Below are 13,682 nucleotides of genomic sequence, written 5' to 3'. Positions count from 1 at the left end.
TGACTGCGTCCTCCATGCCCAGTCGGGGCTGGTAGGCGAATTGGAGTGGGTCCAGGTGGGGCTTGACTGTATTTATTTACCAAATTTGCAAAATCTACCACCAAAAATATTTTCCTAAGTGGAATATTTGATGTGAAGTAATGGGAACCTTGGATACGTCAATAATTCATAATAACATTGATTTTGATTCAATATTATGTTTTGAGAGCTTCACGGTGGCAGAGGGGTTAGTGCGTCTGCCTCACAATACGAAGGTCCTGCAGTCTTGGGTTCAATCCCAGGCTCGGGATCTTTCTGTGTGGAGTTTGCATGTTCTCCCCGTGAATGCGTGGGTTCCCTCCGGGTTCTCCGGCTTCCTCCCACCTCCAAAGACATGCACCTGGGGATAGGTTGATTGGCAACACTAAATTGGCCCTAGTGTGTGAATGTGAGTGTGAATGTTGTCTGTCTATCTGTGTTGGCCCTGCGATGAGGTGGCGACTTGTCCATGGTGTACCCCGCCTTCCGCCCGATTGTAGCTGAGATAGGCGCCAGCGCCCCCCGCGACCCGAAAGGGAATAAGCGGTAGAAAATGAATGGATGGGTGGATTATGTTTTGAGCAATGACAGTTTGAAAGAACAAAAAACAGCTTTGTTTTATTAGTCAACATTGCAACTTTCTCTAAATCACATTTAACTTTCAGGCTTTTTTTATTTCACTTTTTTTTATGTTTTTCTTTATTTTAATAGTATTTTTAGAATGTGTTGTGGGCCTTTGAAACATTTGTTGTGGGCCGCAAATGGCCTCCGGGGCACATTTTTGAAACCCCTGCCATAGATAATAAAACATTAAATCTCATAAATCTATGGATAAAAAACAGAGCCTGGCGACACATGCGCGTTTATCATAACTCTCTCGCTCTCTGCCCCTCCCTCACGAATACTGCTGCTGCGCGGACAATTTGTTTAGTTTTTAACCCCTTCTTAACCCTGAACGTACATTGTTAATACACGCAACCATAACTCAAAATAACGGACATTTGAGACATTTAAGAAACTCTGCCCTGACAGCTCCGCAAAAAAACACATGTCCGGTGTAATATTACAATGAATTAGTCTACATGAAAACAATTATAACATTAAAATATTTATCCCAGTAAAAACAATATATCCACTGAGTAAAATCACAAAATCTGTACTCCTTTCTTTGTGGGGTGAAGATTGTCATGTGCTTATTAACGCTGCTGTGTAGGTTTTTTTCCCCCCTCAATTGTCGTTATCAAATTATTGTGAAATTAGCCACCTTGTACTGAGCAAACAGGATCGGCATGTGCCGAATGACGATCAGTGTGGCTAATTTGCATAACTTCACTCAACAGGCTCCAGCAGATCATATAGACTTAGACTTCCTTTTTAATTGTCATTCAAATGTGAACTTTACAGTGCAGATAAGAACGAAACTGTGTTGCATTAGCTCATGGTAGTGCAGGATAAAAGAGCAATGTAATAATGTTCTAAATGTCTCCTAGGATATGTTGTTCTGAGCAGCCAGGACAGGGGCACATGCGCACCGCTTGGATCAATGCTGATACTAAACCACTGTGTTGGTGATGAGTTCCATGCCTTTTAGGCTGTTATTGTCATTATTTTTATGATTATTATCAGCAGTATTATTGTTTATTGTAAGCGAACTGTGGTGCTTAATTTCCCCCAGGGATCAATAAAGTACTTACTCTTCTATTCTATTAGAGACAACAACACTGAACTTCAATCAATCAATCAATCAATGTTTATTTATATAGCCCCAAAACACAAATGTCTCAAAGGACTGCACGAATCATTACGACTACAACATCTTCGGAACTACCCACAAAAGGGCAAGGAAAACTCACACCCAGTGGGCAGGGAGAATTCACATCTAGTGGGACGCCAGTGACAATGCTGACTATGAGAAACCTTGGAGAGGACCTCAGATGTGGGCAACCCCCGCCCCCCCTCTAGGGGACCGAAAGCAATGGATGTCGAGCGGGTCTAACATGATACTGTGAAAGTTCAATCCATAATGGCTCCAATACAGCCGCGAGAGTTCAGTTCAAGCGGATCCAAGACAGCAGCGAGAGTCCCGTCCACAGGAGACCATCTCAAGCGGAGGCCGGTCAGCAGCGTAGAGATGTCCCCAACCGATACAGGCGAGCGGTCCATCCTGGGTCCTGACGAGCGGTCCATCCTGGGTCTCGACTCTGGACAGCCAGTACTTCATCCATGGTCATCGGACCGGACCCCCTCCACAAGGGAGGGGGGGACATAGGAGAAAGAAAAGAAGCGGCAGATCAACTGGTCTAAAAAGGAGGTCTATTTAAAGGCTAGAGTATACAGATGAGTTTTAAGGTGAGACTTAAATGCTTCCACTAAGGTAACATCTCGAACTGTTACCGGGAGGGCATTCCAGAGTACTGGAGCCCGAACGGAAAACGCTCTATAGCCCGCAGACTTTTTTTGGGGCTCTAGGAATCACTAATAAGCCGGAGTCTTTTGAACGCAGATTTCTTGCCGGGACATATGGTACAATACAATCGGCAAGATAGGATGGAGCTAGACTGTGTAGTATTTTATACGTAAGTAGTAAAACCTTAAAGTCACATCTTAAGTGCACAGGAAGCCAGTGCAGGTGAGCCAGTACAGGCGTAATGGGATCAAACTTTCTTGTTCTTGTCAAAAGTCTAGCAGCCGCATTTTGTACCAACTGTAATCTTTTAATGCTAAACATGGGGAGACCCGAAAATAATACGTTACAGTAATCGAGACGAGACGTAACAAACGCATGTATAATAATCTCAGCGTCTTTAGTGGACAAAATGGAGCGAATTTTAGCGATATTACGGAGATGAAAGAAGGCCGTTTTAGTAACACTTTTAATGTGTGACTCAAAGGAGAGAGTTGAGTCGAAGATAGTACCCAGATTCTTTACTTGAGATTTATTGTCAAAAGCCTTACCTAACTTGACATATTTTCCCTTTCTTTCCTCTTCTTTAAGGTTGCTGTCACTCTGTGGACATTTTGTGGGGGGGTTTTTAAAAGCGTGTGAATGTGTGTGTGTGATTGTGCACATGAACGTGTGTGTGCATGAGTGAGTGAGTGAGCTGCAGTCACCCCCCACCCCACCCCCCCACACACACACACATACACACACACACCTTTTGACCGAGAGCTGCTCCTCCCTGGAGGATGACAATGGAGGAGATGAAGAATGAAGCGGAGACAAACTCCATGGTATCCATGACGCTCTACACCGTGATGTACCCAGTTTTTAACGAGGTAACAATTTCTGTATCATTTCAACATTACATACAGGTGCAGTAAACCAAAAGTTTGGGCACACCTTCTCATTCAATGCCTTTTCTTTATTTTCATGACTATTTATGTTGTAGAGCAGGGGTACCCATTACGTCAATCGCGAGCTACCGGTGTGTCAGTCAATCGCCAGCCGGGCTTATAAAAAAAATAGACCTAAAAATTAGCGATCATCAATCTTCACCAAGACGTCACTTGACATTCTCGGCACCCGAAGGTCTTGTGAGATGACGCCGGCTGCTGCGAGATCATTATTAAGAAAAAATGACCGAGAGGAAGGCGAGAAACACTTTTACTCTCGCGCCGTACCTTCCGTCAAAACTCTAAAGACCGACTGCACATTTCCTATCTTCACAATAAAAGCCCTGTGCACGCCAGCTTTCCGAGACTCTTATTTTGTTAGCGCAGGCAGCATGAATTTTCCGCCAATGTTTTTCTTATAAAGTGTATGGAAGCTGGATAAATAAGATGCCAAAAAACAACCACTTTCATGTGGTATCGTACAAAAAGGTGGACTTTTTTTCTCCTCCATTCAAAAATGTGGACGTTATCATCACTACTGTCTGATTCCAATCAATGCAAGTCATCAGAATCAGGTAATACACCAACTTCTATTCTTGTCTTCGTGAAAGAAAGACATCTATATGTGCTACACATGCTTAAACACATTTAACTTATTAACAAAAACGTCTCTTTCATAAATAAATAAATATGAATGAGGTAGATCCCCTCGATTTGGTCAATTGAAAAGTAGCTGGCTTGCAGAAAAAGTGTGGGCACCCCTGTTGTAGAGTGTCACTGAAGGCATCAAAACTATGAATGAACACGTGGAGTTATGTACTTAACAAAAAAAAGGTGAAATAACTGAATACATGTTTTATATTCTAGTTCCTTCAAGTGATTAGGACACTTGATTGTCATCATTTGGATGGCTGGTTAAATACTTTTGGCAATATAGTGTATGTATATCATAGGGGTGTCACGGTACACAAAAATTTCGGTCCAGTACGTACCTCGGTTCAGAGGTCACGGTTCGGTTCATTTTCGGTACTGTAAGATAACAACAAAATATAAATTTTTGGGTTATTTATTTACCAAATTTGCAAAATCTTCCACCAAAAATATTTTCCCAAGTAGAATATTTGATGTGAAGTAATGGGAATTTTAAACTAGACAAACAAGTCAATGGCGTTTTAAAATCGTGTTTTTATCACCTTCGTCTTTTAGTAAAGGTTAACTTTTTTATCTTTTAACGATTTTGAACAAGTCGTGCATGCTTTTATTTCAAGTGGCCTGGACAACTGCAATGCACTTTATGCTGGCATTAGCCAAAAAGCTCTCTCCCGGTTGCAGTTAGTCCAGAACACGGCAGCACGACTTTTAACAGGGGCCAGGAAACGCCAGCATATAACCCCAATTCTTCAGAGTTTGCACTGGCTCCATGTTCATTTTAGAATTGATTTTAAAACATTGCTGTTTGTTTTTAAATCTTTACATGGACTGGCACCTCAATATATCTCGGACCTCATCCAAATTTACATTCCTTCGCGCACTCTGAGGTCCGAGAGCCAGTTCCAGCTCGTGGTGCCCAAGACCAGACTTAAGACCAGGGGAGACAGGACCTTCTCTGTGGTCGGCCCTAAGCTCTGGAACACTCTGCCCCTCCATGTTCAAACTGCTTCCACAGTGAAGTGTTTTAAGTCTCGTCTTAAGACCCACTTTTATTCTTTGGCTTTTAACACTACGTGAGTTCTGTGGTCCTCTGTTGTCCTCTGTGTTTTTTATACACTTTGATTTCTATTTTACTGTTTTAATTGATTTTACCCTTTTAAAATAGTTTTTAATCATATTTGTTTTTATATTGTTTTTTTTTTTATATTGGTTTTATATTTATTTTTTGTTTTTATTCAGTCATTGGTGGAGCATAATATTGTTTTTTTTAATATTGTTTTTAACATGGCTGTGCAGTAGTTTGGAAACGTTATTGTTGTTTAAATGTGCTATATAAATAAAGTGGATTGGATTGGATTGGAACCTTGGATAGGTCAATAATTTATAATAACATTGATTTTGATTCAATATTTTGTTTTGAGCAATGACGAAGTGAATTGTGAATTATATTTTATATAGCGCTTTTCTCCAGTGACTCAAAGCGCTTTGCATAGTGAAACCCAATATCTAAGTAACATTTAAACCAGTGTGGGTGGCACTGGGAGCAGGTGGGTAAAGTGTCTTGCCCAAGGACTCAACGGCAGTGACTAGGATGGCGGAAGCGGGAATCGAACCTGCAACCCTCAAGTTGCTGGCACGGCCACTCTACCAACCGAGCTATGCCGCACATAGTTTGAAAGACAGTTTGAAAGAAAAAAAAAACAACTTTGTTTTATTAGTCAACATTGCAACTTTTTCTAAATTACATGTAGCCTTTAAGCTTTTTTATTTCACTTTTGTTATGTTTTTGTTTATTTTAATAGTATTTTTAGAATGTGCCGATGGCCTTTTAAGCATTAGCTGTGGGCACCCCTGCTATAGATTGAAAAAAATCAAATCTGATAAATCTATGGATAAAGAGCAGAGCCTGGCGATGCATGCGCGTTTATCATAACTCTCTCGCGCTCTGTCTCTACCCCTCTCTCACGAATGCTGCTGCGTGCACAATTTGTTTTGTTTTTAACCCCTTCTTAACCCTAAACATACATTGAAAATACATGCAACCCTAATTTAAAATTTGAAGCATTTATGTAACTCCACCCGGACAGCCCTGAAAAAGAGGACTTATCCGATGAAAAGAGGAGGTATGGTCAGTTTATCGTAGCCCGTTCGCTGCTAGCATGCCGTGTGTTGTGCCTCGGTGTGCATTGTTTAGACAACGAGCGGTACGCTACTTAATTTGTCCGTGTGGAAACTCGTTCGATACACCTCCGAACAGGTCCGAAACCCCCGTACCGAAACGGTTCATTTCGAATACACGTACCGTTACACCCCTAATATATCACTATAGTATATATAGGCATTATAGTCTTCACGATAATGCCGTGACGTGTGACTGTATCAAACGAAAACTTGGTGTGTAGTTTTTTTCTGGCGCTTTAGCGTAGGCCGGGTCGGGCGATTGACTTGCAATTATCTTCCAAAACCCTAAGGGGCAGTGTTTTGCTGTGTAAGCAACCACAACTCTCTATCTTCCTGAGAGAGCTTCCTTTGTGTCATCGTGGTTGCAAACTTGTAGAAAACAATGGCATCTGAAGCAACACTCACTTTAATTTTGGAGCTGAGGAAATTTTAAACCACGGTCACTTGTAATTTAAATTTTAATGAACTTTTGGTAAAAATAGAACAAGAAATGACAGTGCTTAAAAACTGGTTTGATATGAATAAATTATCACTTAATATTGCTAAAACTAAATTTATGATATTTGGTACCAAAACTGAGGTATCTAATGAAGTAAATATTAAAATAAATGGAGATAAAATTGAGCGTGTCTTTGATACTAAGTTTTTGGGAGTTATAATTGACTATAAATTATCATGGAGACAGCATGTAAATTATATAAAAACAAAAATATCAAAAACACTTGGTGTTTTCTATAAAACTAAAGAATTACTTAATTATAATTCTTTAACAATTTATTATACTTTGATACTTCCATACATGACATACTGTGTAGAACTCTGGGGAACCACTTTTAAAACCGTAATTAATGATATTGTTTTGCTGCAAAAAAAAAGCTGTACGGCTAATAAACAAAGCAGGATATTATGACCATACCCATCCATTATTTCTTAAATCAAAACTTATGAAATTTCAAGATATTGTTTATTATAAAATAACACAGATAATGTTCAAAGCAAAAATGAATACTCTTCCAGAAGGAATTCAAAAATACTTAAAACCATAATTAATGATATTGTTTTGCTGCAAAAAAAAGCTGTATGGCTAATAAACAAACCAGGATATTATGACCATAGCCATCCATTATCTGTTAAATCAAAACTTAGGAAAATTTCAAGATATTGTTTATTATAAAATAACACAGATAATGTTCAAAGCAAAAATAAATACTCTTCCAGAAGGAATTCAAAAATACTTCTCTCTACAAACCAGCAAATACAATCTAAGAGATGAATCTAAGTTTATTTGACCAAAAGCAAGATTAGTTGCTAAACGTAGATGTTTATCGGTTCTCGGTGCTAATTTGTGGAATTCTGTTGGTAAAGAAATACAAATGAGTGACTCAGTATTTAATTTCAAAAAGAACATGTCACAATGTATTTTAAAAAGTTATGTGAACTAGAAATGTATGTTTGTTTGGTTAAATGTTGTATTTAGAAGGTATGTATGTTTATCTATTTACAAAAAAGTGCATGTGTGTAAGTATATATTTTTGTATTATTTGTTAAAGGGCAACTTAAATGTAAATGCTGAATGACTATATTTCTTTTTGTATTACAAAATTATTAGAAAAGGTAACTTAATTGAATGTAAAAAAATTTATGTTGGGCATATAAGCTTTTTTGCTTCTGCCTGTTTCAGTCATGTTATTCATTTTTGAATCGCGATCCATGTTTGAATATGTATTTGTTAGACTGAAAATAAACTGAAACTCAAACTGAAATACTCATGATTACAATATAAATCAAAATAATCGTGTTTATTGTGTTTGCCATAATAATCCAGGCCTACTTTGTGGTGGACTTTTTAAATGTCCTTTGGCTCAGCTCAACTGTCGTTTGTAATCATTTAATTTAATGGAAAGCGTGCCTGTCATTTAAATCACTGACGCTGTGCTTTTTGTTGTTGCTACCTCAGCTGGAGAGGATCAACCTATCAGCAGCTCAGACGCTCAGAGCGGCCTTCATCAAGGTAAGCGTGCGTCGCCCCGAACCAGACGGTTTCGTCTAACCGCCGCCTTCCTGTCATGGCGTGCAGTCACATCTTTACCACACTTTTTTTTTTTTTAGCGCACAACTTTGGCCTTGCTTTAAGCGTCACGCTGTGTAAAATGAGCCTCTTTGATCAACACTGACACCGGTGTCTTCACCTTTTGACTCCCGAACGACCCGCCATTTGTCTTTCACCCCCTGACAACCTGTCTGCAAGCTTGCGTTGGCCGTGTCTCGCCGCTGTGCAGTGATTTCTCTGGCAGAGAGAAGGAGACTGCTGGTGCATGACTGCTAATGAGCGTGTACGCATGAAATATGAATGAAGGCCCGGCAGCTTTGTCATTATACAAAGCAAGCGGACGCGCATAAGCACCTCGCAGCTGTTTTGCAGCGTGACTGACACTTGACGGGTTCCCCCTCTAACTCAAGTGGTGTAATTCCCGGCTGAATAATTTAGGTGTTTGCGCATGTGATGTTCAATGGTGTACATGCTGTAGTGAACATTAAGTGCTTCTGTTCATGTGTCTGCTCATCTACGACGTTACAGTCGAAAGAAATGTCCCTTTTTCACTACACTGTACCGACTTGGAGAGGAGGCTACACCGGATAGTCGAACCTCGGATTCAGGAGGAACAGTGTGGTTTTCGTCCTGGTCGTGGAACTGTGGACCAGCTCTATACTCTCGGCAGGGTTCTTGAGGGTGCATGGGAGTTTGCCCAACCAGTCTACATGTGCTTTGTGGACTTGGAGAAGCCATTCTACCGTGTCCCTCGGGAAGTCCTGTGGGGAGTGCTCAGACAGTATGGGGTATCGGACTGTCTTATTGTGGCGGTCCGCTTCCTGTACGATCAGTGCCAGAGCTTGGTCCGCATTGCCGGCAGTAAGTCGAACACATTTCCAGTGAGGGTTGGACTCCGCCAAGGCTGTCCTTTGTCACCGATTCTGTTCATAACTTTTATGGACAGAATTTCTAGGCGCAGTCAAGGCGTTGAGGGGTTCCGGTTTGGTGACCGCAGGATTAGGTCTCTGCTTTTTGCAGAGGATGTGGTCTTGATGGCTTCATCTGGCCAGGATCTTCAGCTCTCACTGGATCGGTTCGCAGCCGAGTGTGAAGCGACCGGAATGAGAATCAGCACCTCCAAGTCCGAGTACATGGTTCTCACCCGGATAAGGGTGGAGTGCCATCTCCGTGTTGGGGAGGAGACCCTGCCCCAAGTGGAGGAGTTCAAGTACCTAGGAGTCTTGTTCACGAGTGAGGGAAGTGTGGATCGTGAGAGTTGTTTAGAAGCGACATCAAGGAAGAAGATTTCATGGGATTTATCGATTAAGAGTGACAGATTGTTTGGTAAACGTATAGCATGTTCTATATGTTATAGTTATTTGAAGGACTCTTACCATAATATGTTACGTTAACATACCAGGCACCTTCTCAGTTGGTTATTTATATTCGTCATATAACGTACACTTATTCAGCCTGTTGTTCACTATTCTTTATTTATTTTAAACTGCCTTTCAAATGTCTATTCTTGGTGTTGGATTTTATCGAATAAATTTCCCCCAAAAATGCGACTTATACTCCAGTGCGACGTATATATGTTTTTTTCCTTCTTTATTATGCATTTTCTTTCTTTATTTTTTGACCGTTTTGGTCTATTTTTAAATTGTTGCTGCCTGGTCAGTGGCCTTGTGGTTAGTGTCCGTCCTGACATCGGTAGGTCGTGAGTTCAAACCCCGGCCGAGTCATACCAAAGACTGTAAAATGGGACCCGTTACCTCCCTGCTTGGCACTCAGCATCAAGTGTTGGTATTGTTCCACCCCATTCATAAATTGCAAATGTTGCAGACCGAAAGGGTTTAGGCTGAAGTTGAACACTTATTGCGCCTAACCCTATAAACTATGTCAAATACAAGATGGGCTCCCAAAAAATATAACATTTCCTTTGCACAACATATTATAAATACTCCTTCTACACAACATAAACACTGTTCAATTAAATTGAACAGTGTTGAACATCACAATAGTTTTTTTTTATTGTTTGACTTTCCTGGTTATTTGTATCAATATTTCAGCTTTTCTTCGCCATGTTAGGACTTGTTGCTTTATTTTCCATTTCAGACTTTTTTGTGTGTTGATTTCCATTCTACAACTTCAATAAAATGTGTTTTTTCCCTTTTTTTGTCTTTTTTGTTTTTGTCCAGGCGGAAAGGGAGAACCCCGGCCTGACTCAGGACATCATCATGAAGATTTTGGAGAAGAAAAATGTCCAAATCAACTTCATCGAATCGCTGTTGCGCATGGCTGCAGAAGATGTGGAAGGTGTGTCACCGTAAACTTGACGTTTGTCAGGATCATTGAATGATTTTTGTCTTTGAATTTGTTGGTCGTGATTGTCATCGAAGATTTTAGCCAAAAAGCTAAAATTGTGTTGGACTATTACATCAACAATTAAACAATATGCACTACAATTCAATATAAACTAAAAGATAGTTTCTTAACCAATGTTCCCTGTAATTGTTCATGTGGTTGAGCAGTGGCCTTGTGGTTAGTGTCCGCCCTAAAACTGCGAGGTCGTGAGTTCAAACCCCGGCCGAATCATACCAAAGACTACAAAGAAATATGACCCGTAGCCTCCTTGTTTGGCACCCATCATCAAGGGTTGGAATTGGGGGTTGAATCACCAAATGGTTCCCGAGTGTGGCACACGCTGCTGCTCACTGCTCCCCTCACCTTCCAGGGGGTGAACATGGGGATAGGTTAAATGCAGAGGACACAATTCACCACACCTAGTGTGTGTGTGACAATCATTGTCACCTTAACAAACGCAAAAACTCCTTGAGCATTCAGTGGAGCACATGTGAGCAACATCAGACGTGCACACTACGGCCACACCAGCAGCACACCTGTTCCAAATCTCACCTCATAAAAGTGTAAACGTTTTATTTTAACAATCAAATGATATCAGTTATTTTCATGAATTGTTTTTTTCCTAATATAAATGATTCGACCCACTTAAATGAATATAACAAATACAATCTTGAGTTTCATGAGCTCTGTGCTATACTGTTTTATGTCTAGGTGGGGATCCAGCTTTGGAAAGAATTTGTACCCCTTTCAGACTTGTGATAATTTGTTCGCTTTGTTCTTATTTCTGCAGAACAAAACCGGACACATTTGCTAGTCACCACTACTGCTGCACTTGCATGCCACCGCTTGCTCACACACTGAAGTCACTTACCCAACACACTGCTATTCCTAAAGGAGCACACACACACACACACACACACACACACACACACACACACACACACACGTGCTACTCTCATAACTAGTGTGGTTGCGCCGTCTTTCGGTCTTGGTGTGAATTCACTGTATGGAGTGAGAATAGAAATCTGGATATATCAACTCAGTAACAGAAACTTGTCTATAGTTTTGTTGGTTTTAACGCAGACAGTGCAGCAACATCATGACACTTCCATTGTTTCGGTTAAAAGAGTAGCTTCTCAAACTCATCCGTCGAGTGTTCAATACTGCCGTTCAGTGTCTGCAATCTGCAACGACCTTTTAATCTACCTTAATTATTTTATTACTTTAGCTGTGCTAATCCTACCTGGATATCAGACACCTCCACTGATAAGCACCCATAAGTGGGAAATGGTTTCACTGTATTTATTGCTCGGCTTAAATAGGTCATAAAAAGTAACAATAATTATCGATCAATATAAAAAACTTATATCGTAATTGCTTTTATATATATATATATATATATATATATATATATATATATATATATATATATATATATATATATATATATATATATATATATATATATATATATATACTACAGGCCAAAAGTTTGGACAAACCTCCTCATTCAATGCGTTTTCTTTTTTTTTCATGACTATTTACATTGTAAATTGGGGGCGGCATAGCTCGGTTGGTAGAGTGGCCGTGCCAGCAACTTGAGGGTTGCAGGTTCGATTCCCGCCTGTGCCAACCTAGTTACTGCCGTTGTGTCCTTGGGCAAGACACTTTACCCACCTGCTCCCAGTGCCACCCACACTGGTTTAAATGTAACTTAGATATTGGGTGTCACTATGTAAAGCGCTTTGAGTCACTTGAGAAAAGCGCTATATAAATATAATTCACTTCACTAGATCAGGGGTCGGGAACCTTTTTGGCTGAGAGAGCCATGAAAGCCAAATATTTTAAAAAGTATTTCCATGAGAGCCATATAATATATATTTTTAACACTGAATACAACTAAATACGTACATTTATAAGTAAGACCACCATTTTTAGAGTATATTAAGTCTTGCATCTTTTAATAACATTGTTATTTTTAAGCAAACCAATAATTAATAAAATACTTGTTGAACAGGTGCGGTAGGAAACGGATGGATGGATTAAAATGCATGAGAATGTTTTATATTTTTAACACTGTGATTAGCAGCAGAATTATTCATTACTTATCGTGTTAAGTAATGTCAGCTAAGATTTATCTGAGAGCCAGATGCAGTCATCAAAAGAGCCACATCTGGCTCTAGAGCCATAGGTTCCCTACCCCTGTTGTAGATTGTCACTGAAGGCATCAGAACTATGAATGAACACATGTGGAGTTATGTACTTAAGAAAAAAAGGTGAAATAACTGAAAATATGTTTGATGTTCTAGTTTCTTCAAAATAGCCACCCTTTGCTCTGATTACTGCTTTGCACATTCTTGGCATTCTCTCCATGAGCTTCAAACACACCTGTGAAGTAAAAAAAACATTTCTGGTGACTCCCTCTTGAAGCTCATCCAGAGAATGCCAAGAGTGTGCAAAAAAGTAATCAACGCAAAGGGTGGCTGTTTTGAAGACACTAGAATATAAAACATATTTTCAGTTATTTCACCGGTTTCTGTTTGGTACATAACTCCACATGTGTTCATTCATAGTTTTGATGCCTTCAGTGACAATCTACAATGTAAATAGTCATGAAAATAAAGAAAACTCATCGAATGAGGAAGTGTGTCCAAACTTTTTCCATGTACTGTATATATAAAACCTATTATGAGAAAGTGTGTCCAAACTTTTTCCCTGTACTGTATATATAAAACCTATTATTTGCGTACTATTGACTAGTGATGCACCGAAAATTTGTCCGCCAATACAAAACAAACTCTGATGTTATCAAGACATAGTCACTTATGCTTTCTGCTGCGTATTCCTGCGTACACGGATGACGTAGTTTGCCCAAAGTCGCTTTCAGGAAGTAATTTCTGTTCAGACTAGGGATGCACCAAAATGAAAATTTGTGGCCGAAGCCGAAGCCGAAAAAAACTTAACGCTTGGCCGAATACCGAATAATGAATGCAGTTTTTCACAAATTTTTTACATTGCATAAATAGCCTAGAATAAATATTTAGACATGTTTTTCAAATAAAGTATTTTTTTATTGAATATTGACATTTTTTTAATATTCCAG

At 39.7% G+C, this 13,682-nt stretch overlaps 1 protein-coding gene across 1 annotated transcript in view; it reads left to right on the top strand.

Annotated features, from left to right (window-relative positions):
• The window catches only part of LOC133550097 (programmed cell death protein 10), a 31,850-nt gene that overhangs the window by 8,664 nt on the left and 9,504 nt on the right, over positions 1-13,682 (top strand). Inside the window, exons 2-4 of the mRNA XM_061896170.1 lie at positions 3,014-3,294; positions 8,141-8,194; positions 10,414-10,531. Coding sequence (XP_061752154.1) covers positions 3,205-3,294; positions 8,141-8,194; positions 10,414-10,531 — 262 coding nt within the window. The 5' untranslated portion in view covers positions 3,014-3,204. The remainder of the gene's footprint in view (positions 1-3,013; positions 3,295-8,140; positions 8,195-10,413; positions 10,532-13,682) is intronic.

Source organism: Nerophis ophidion, linkage group LG03 (genome assembly GCF_033978795.1).
Source record: "Nerophis ophidion isolate RoL-2023_Sa linkage group LG03, RoL_Noph_v1.0, whole genome shotgun sequence".
NCBI lineage: Eukaryota > Metazoa > Chordata > Actinopteri > Syngnathiformes > Syngnathidae > Nerophis > Nerophis ophidion.
The sequence above is the reverse complement of the archived record's forward strand: the minus strand, read 5'-3'. Positions and strand labels throughout refer to the sequence as shown.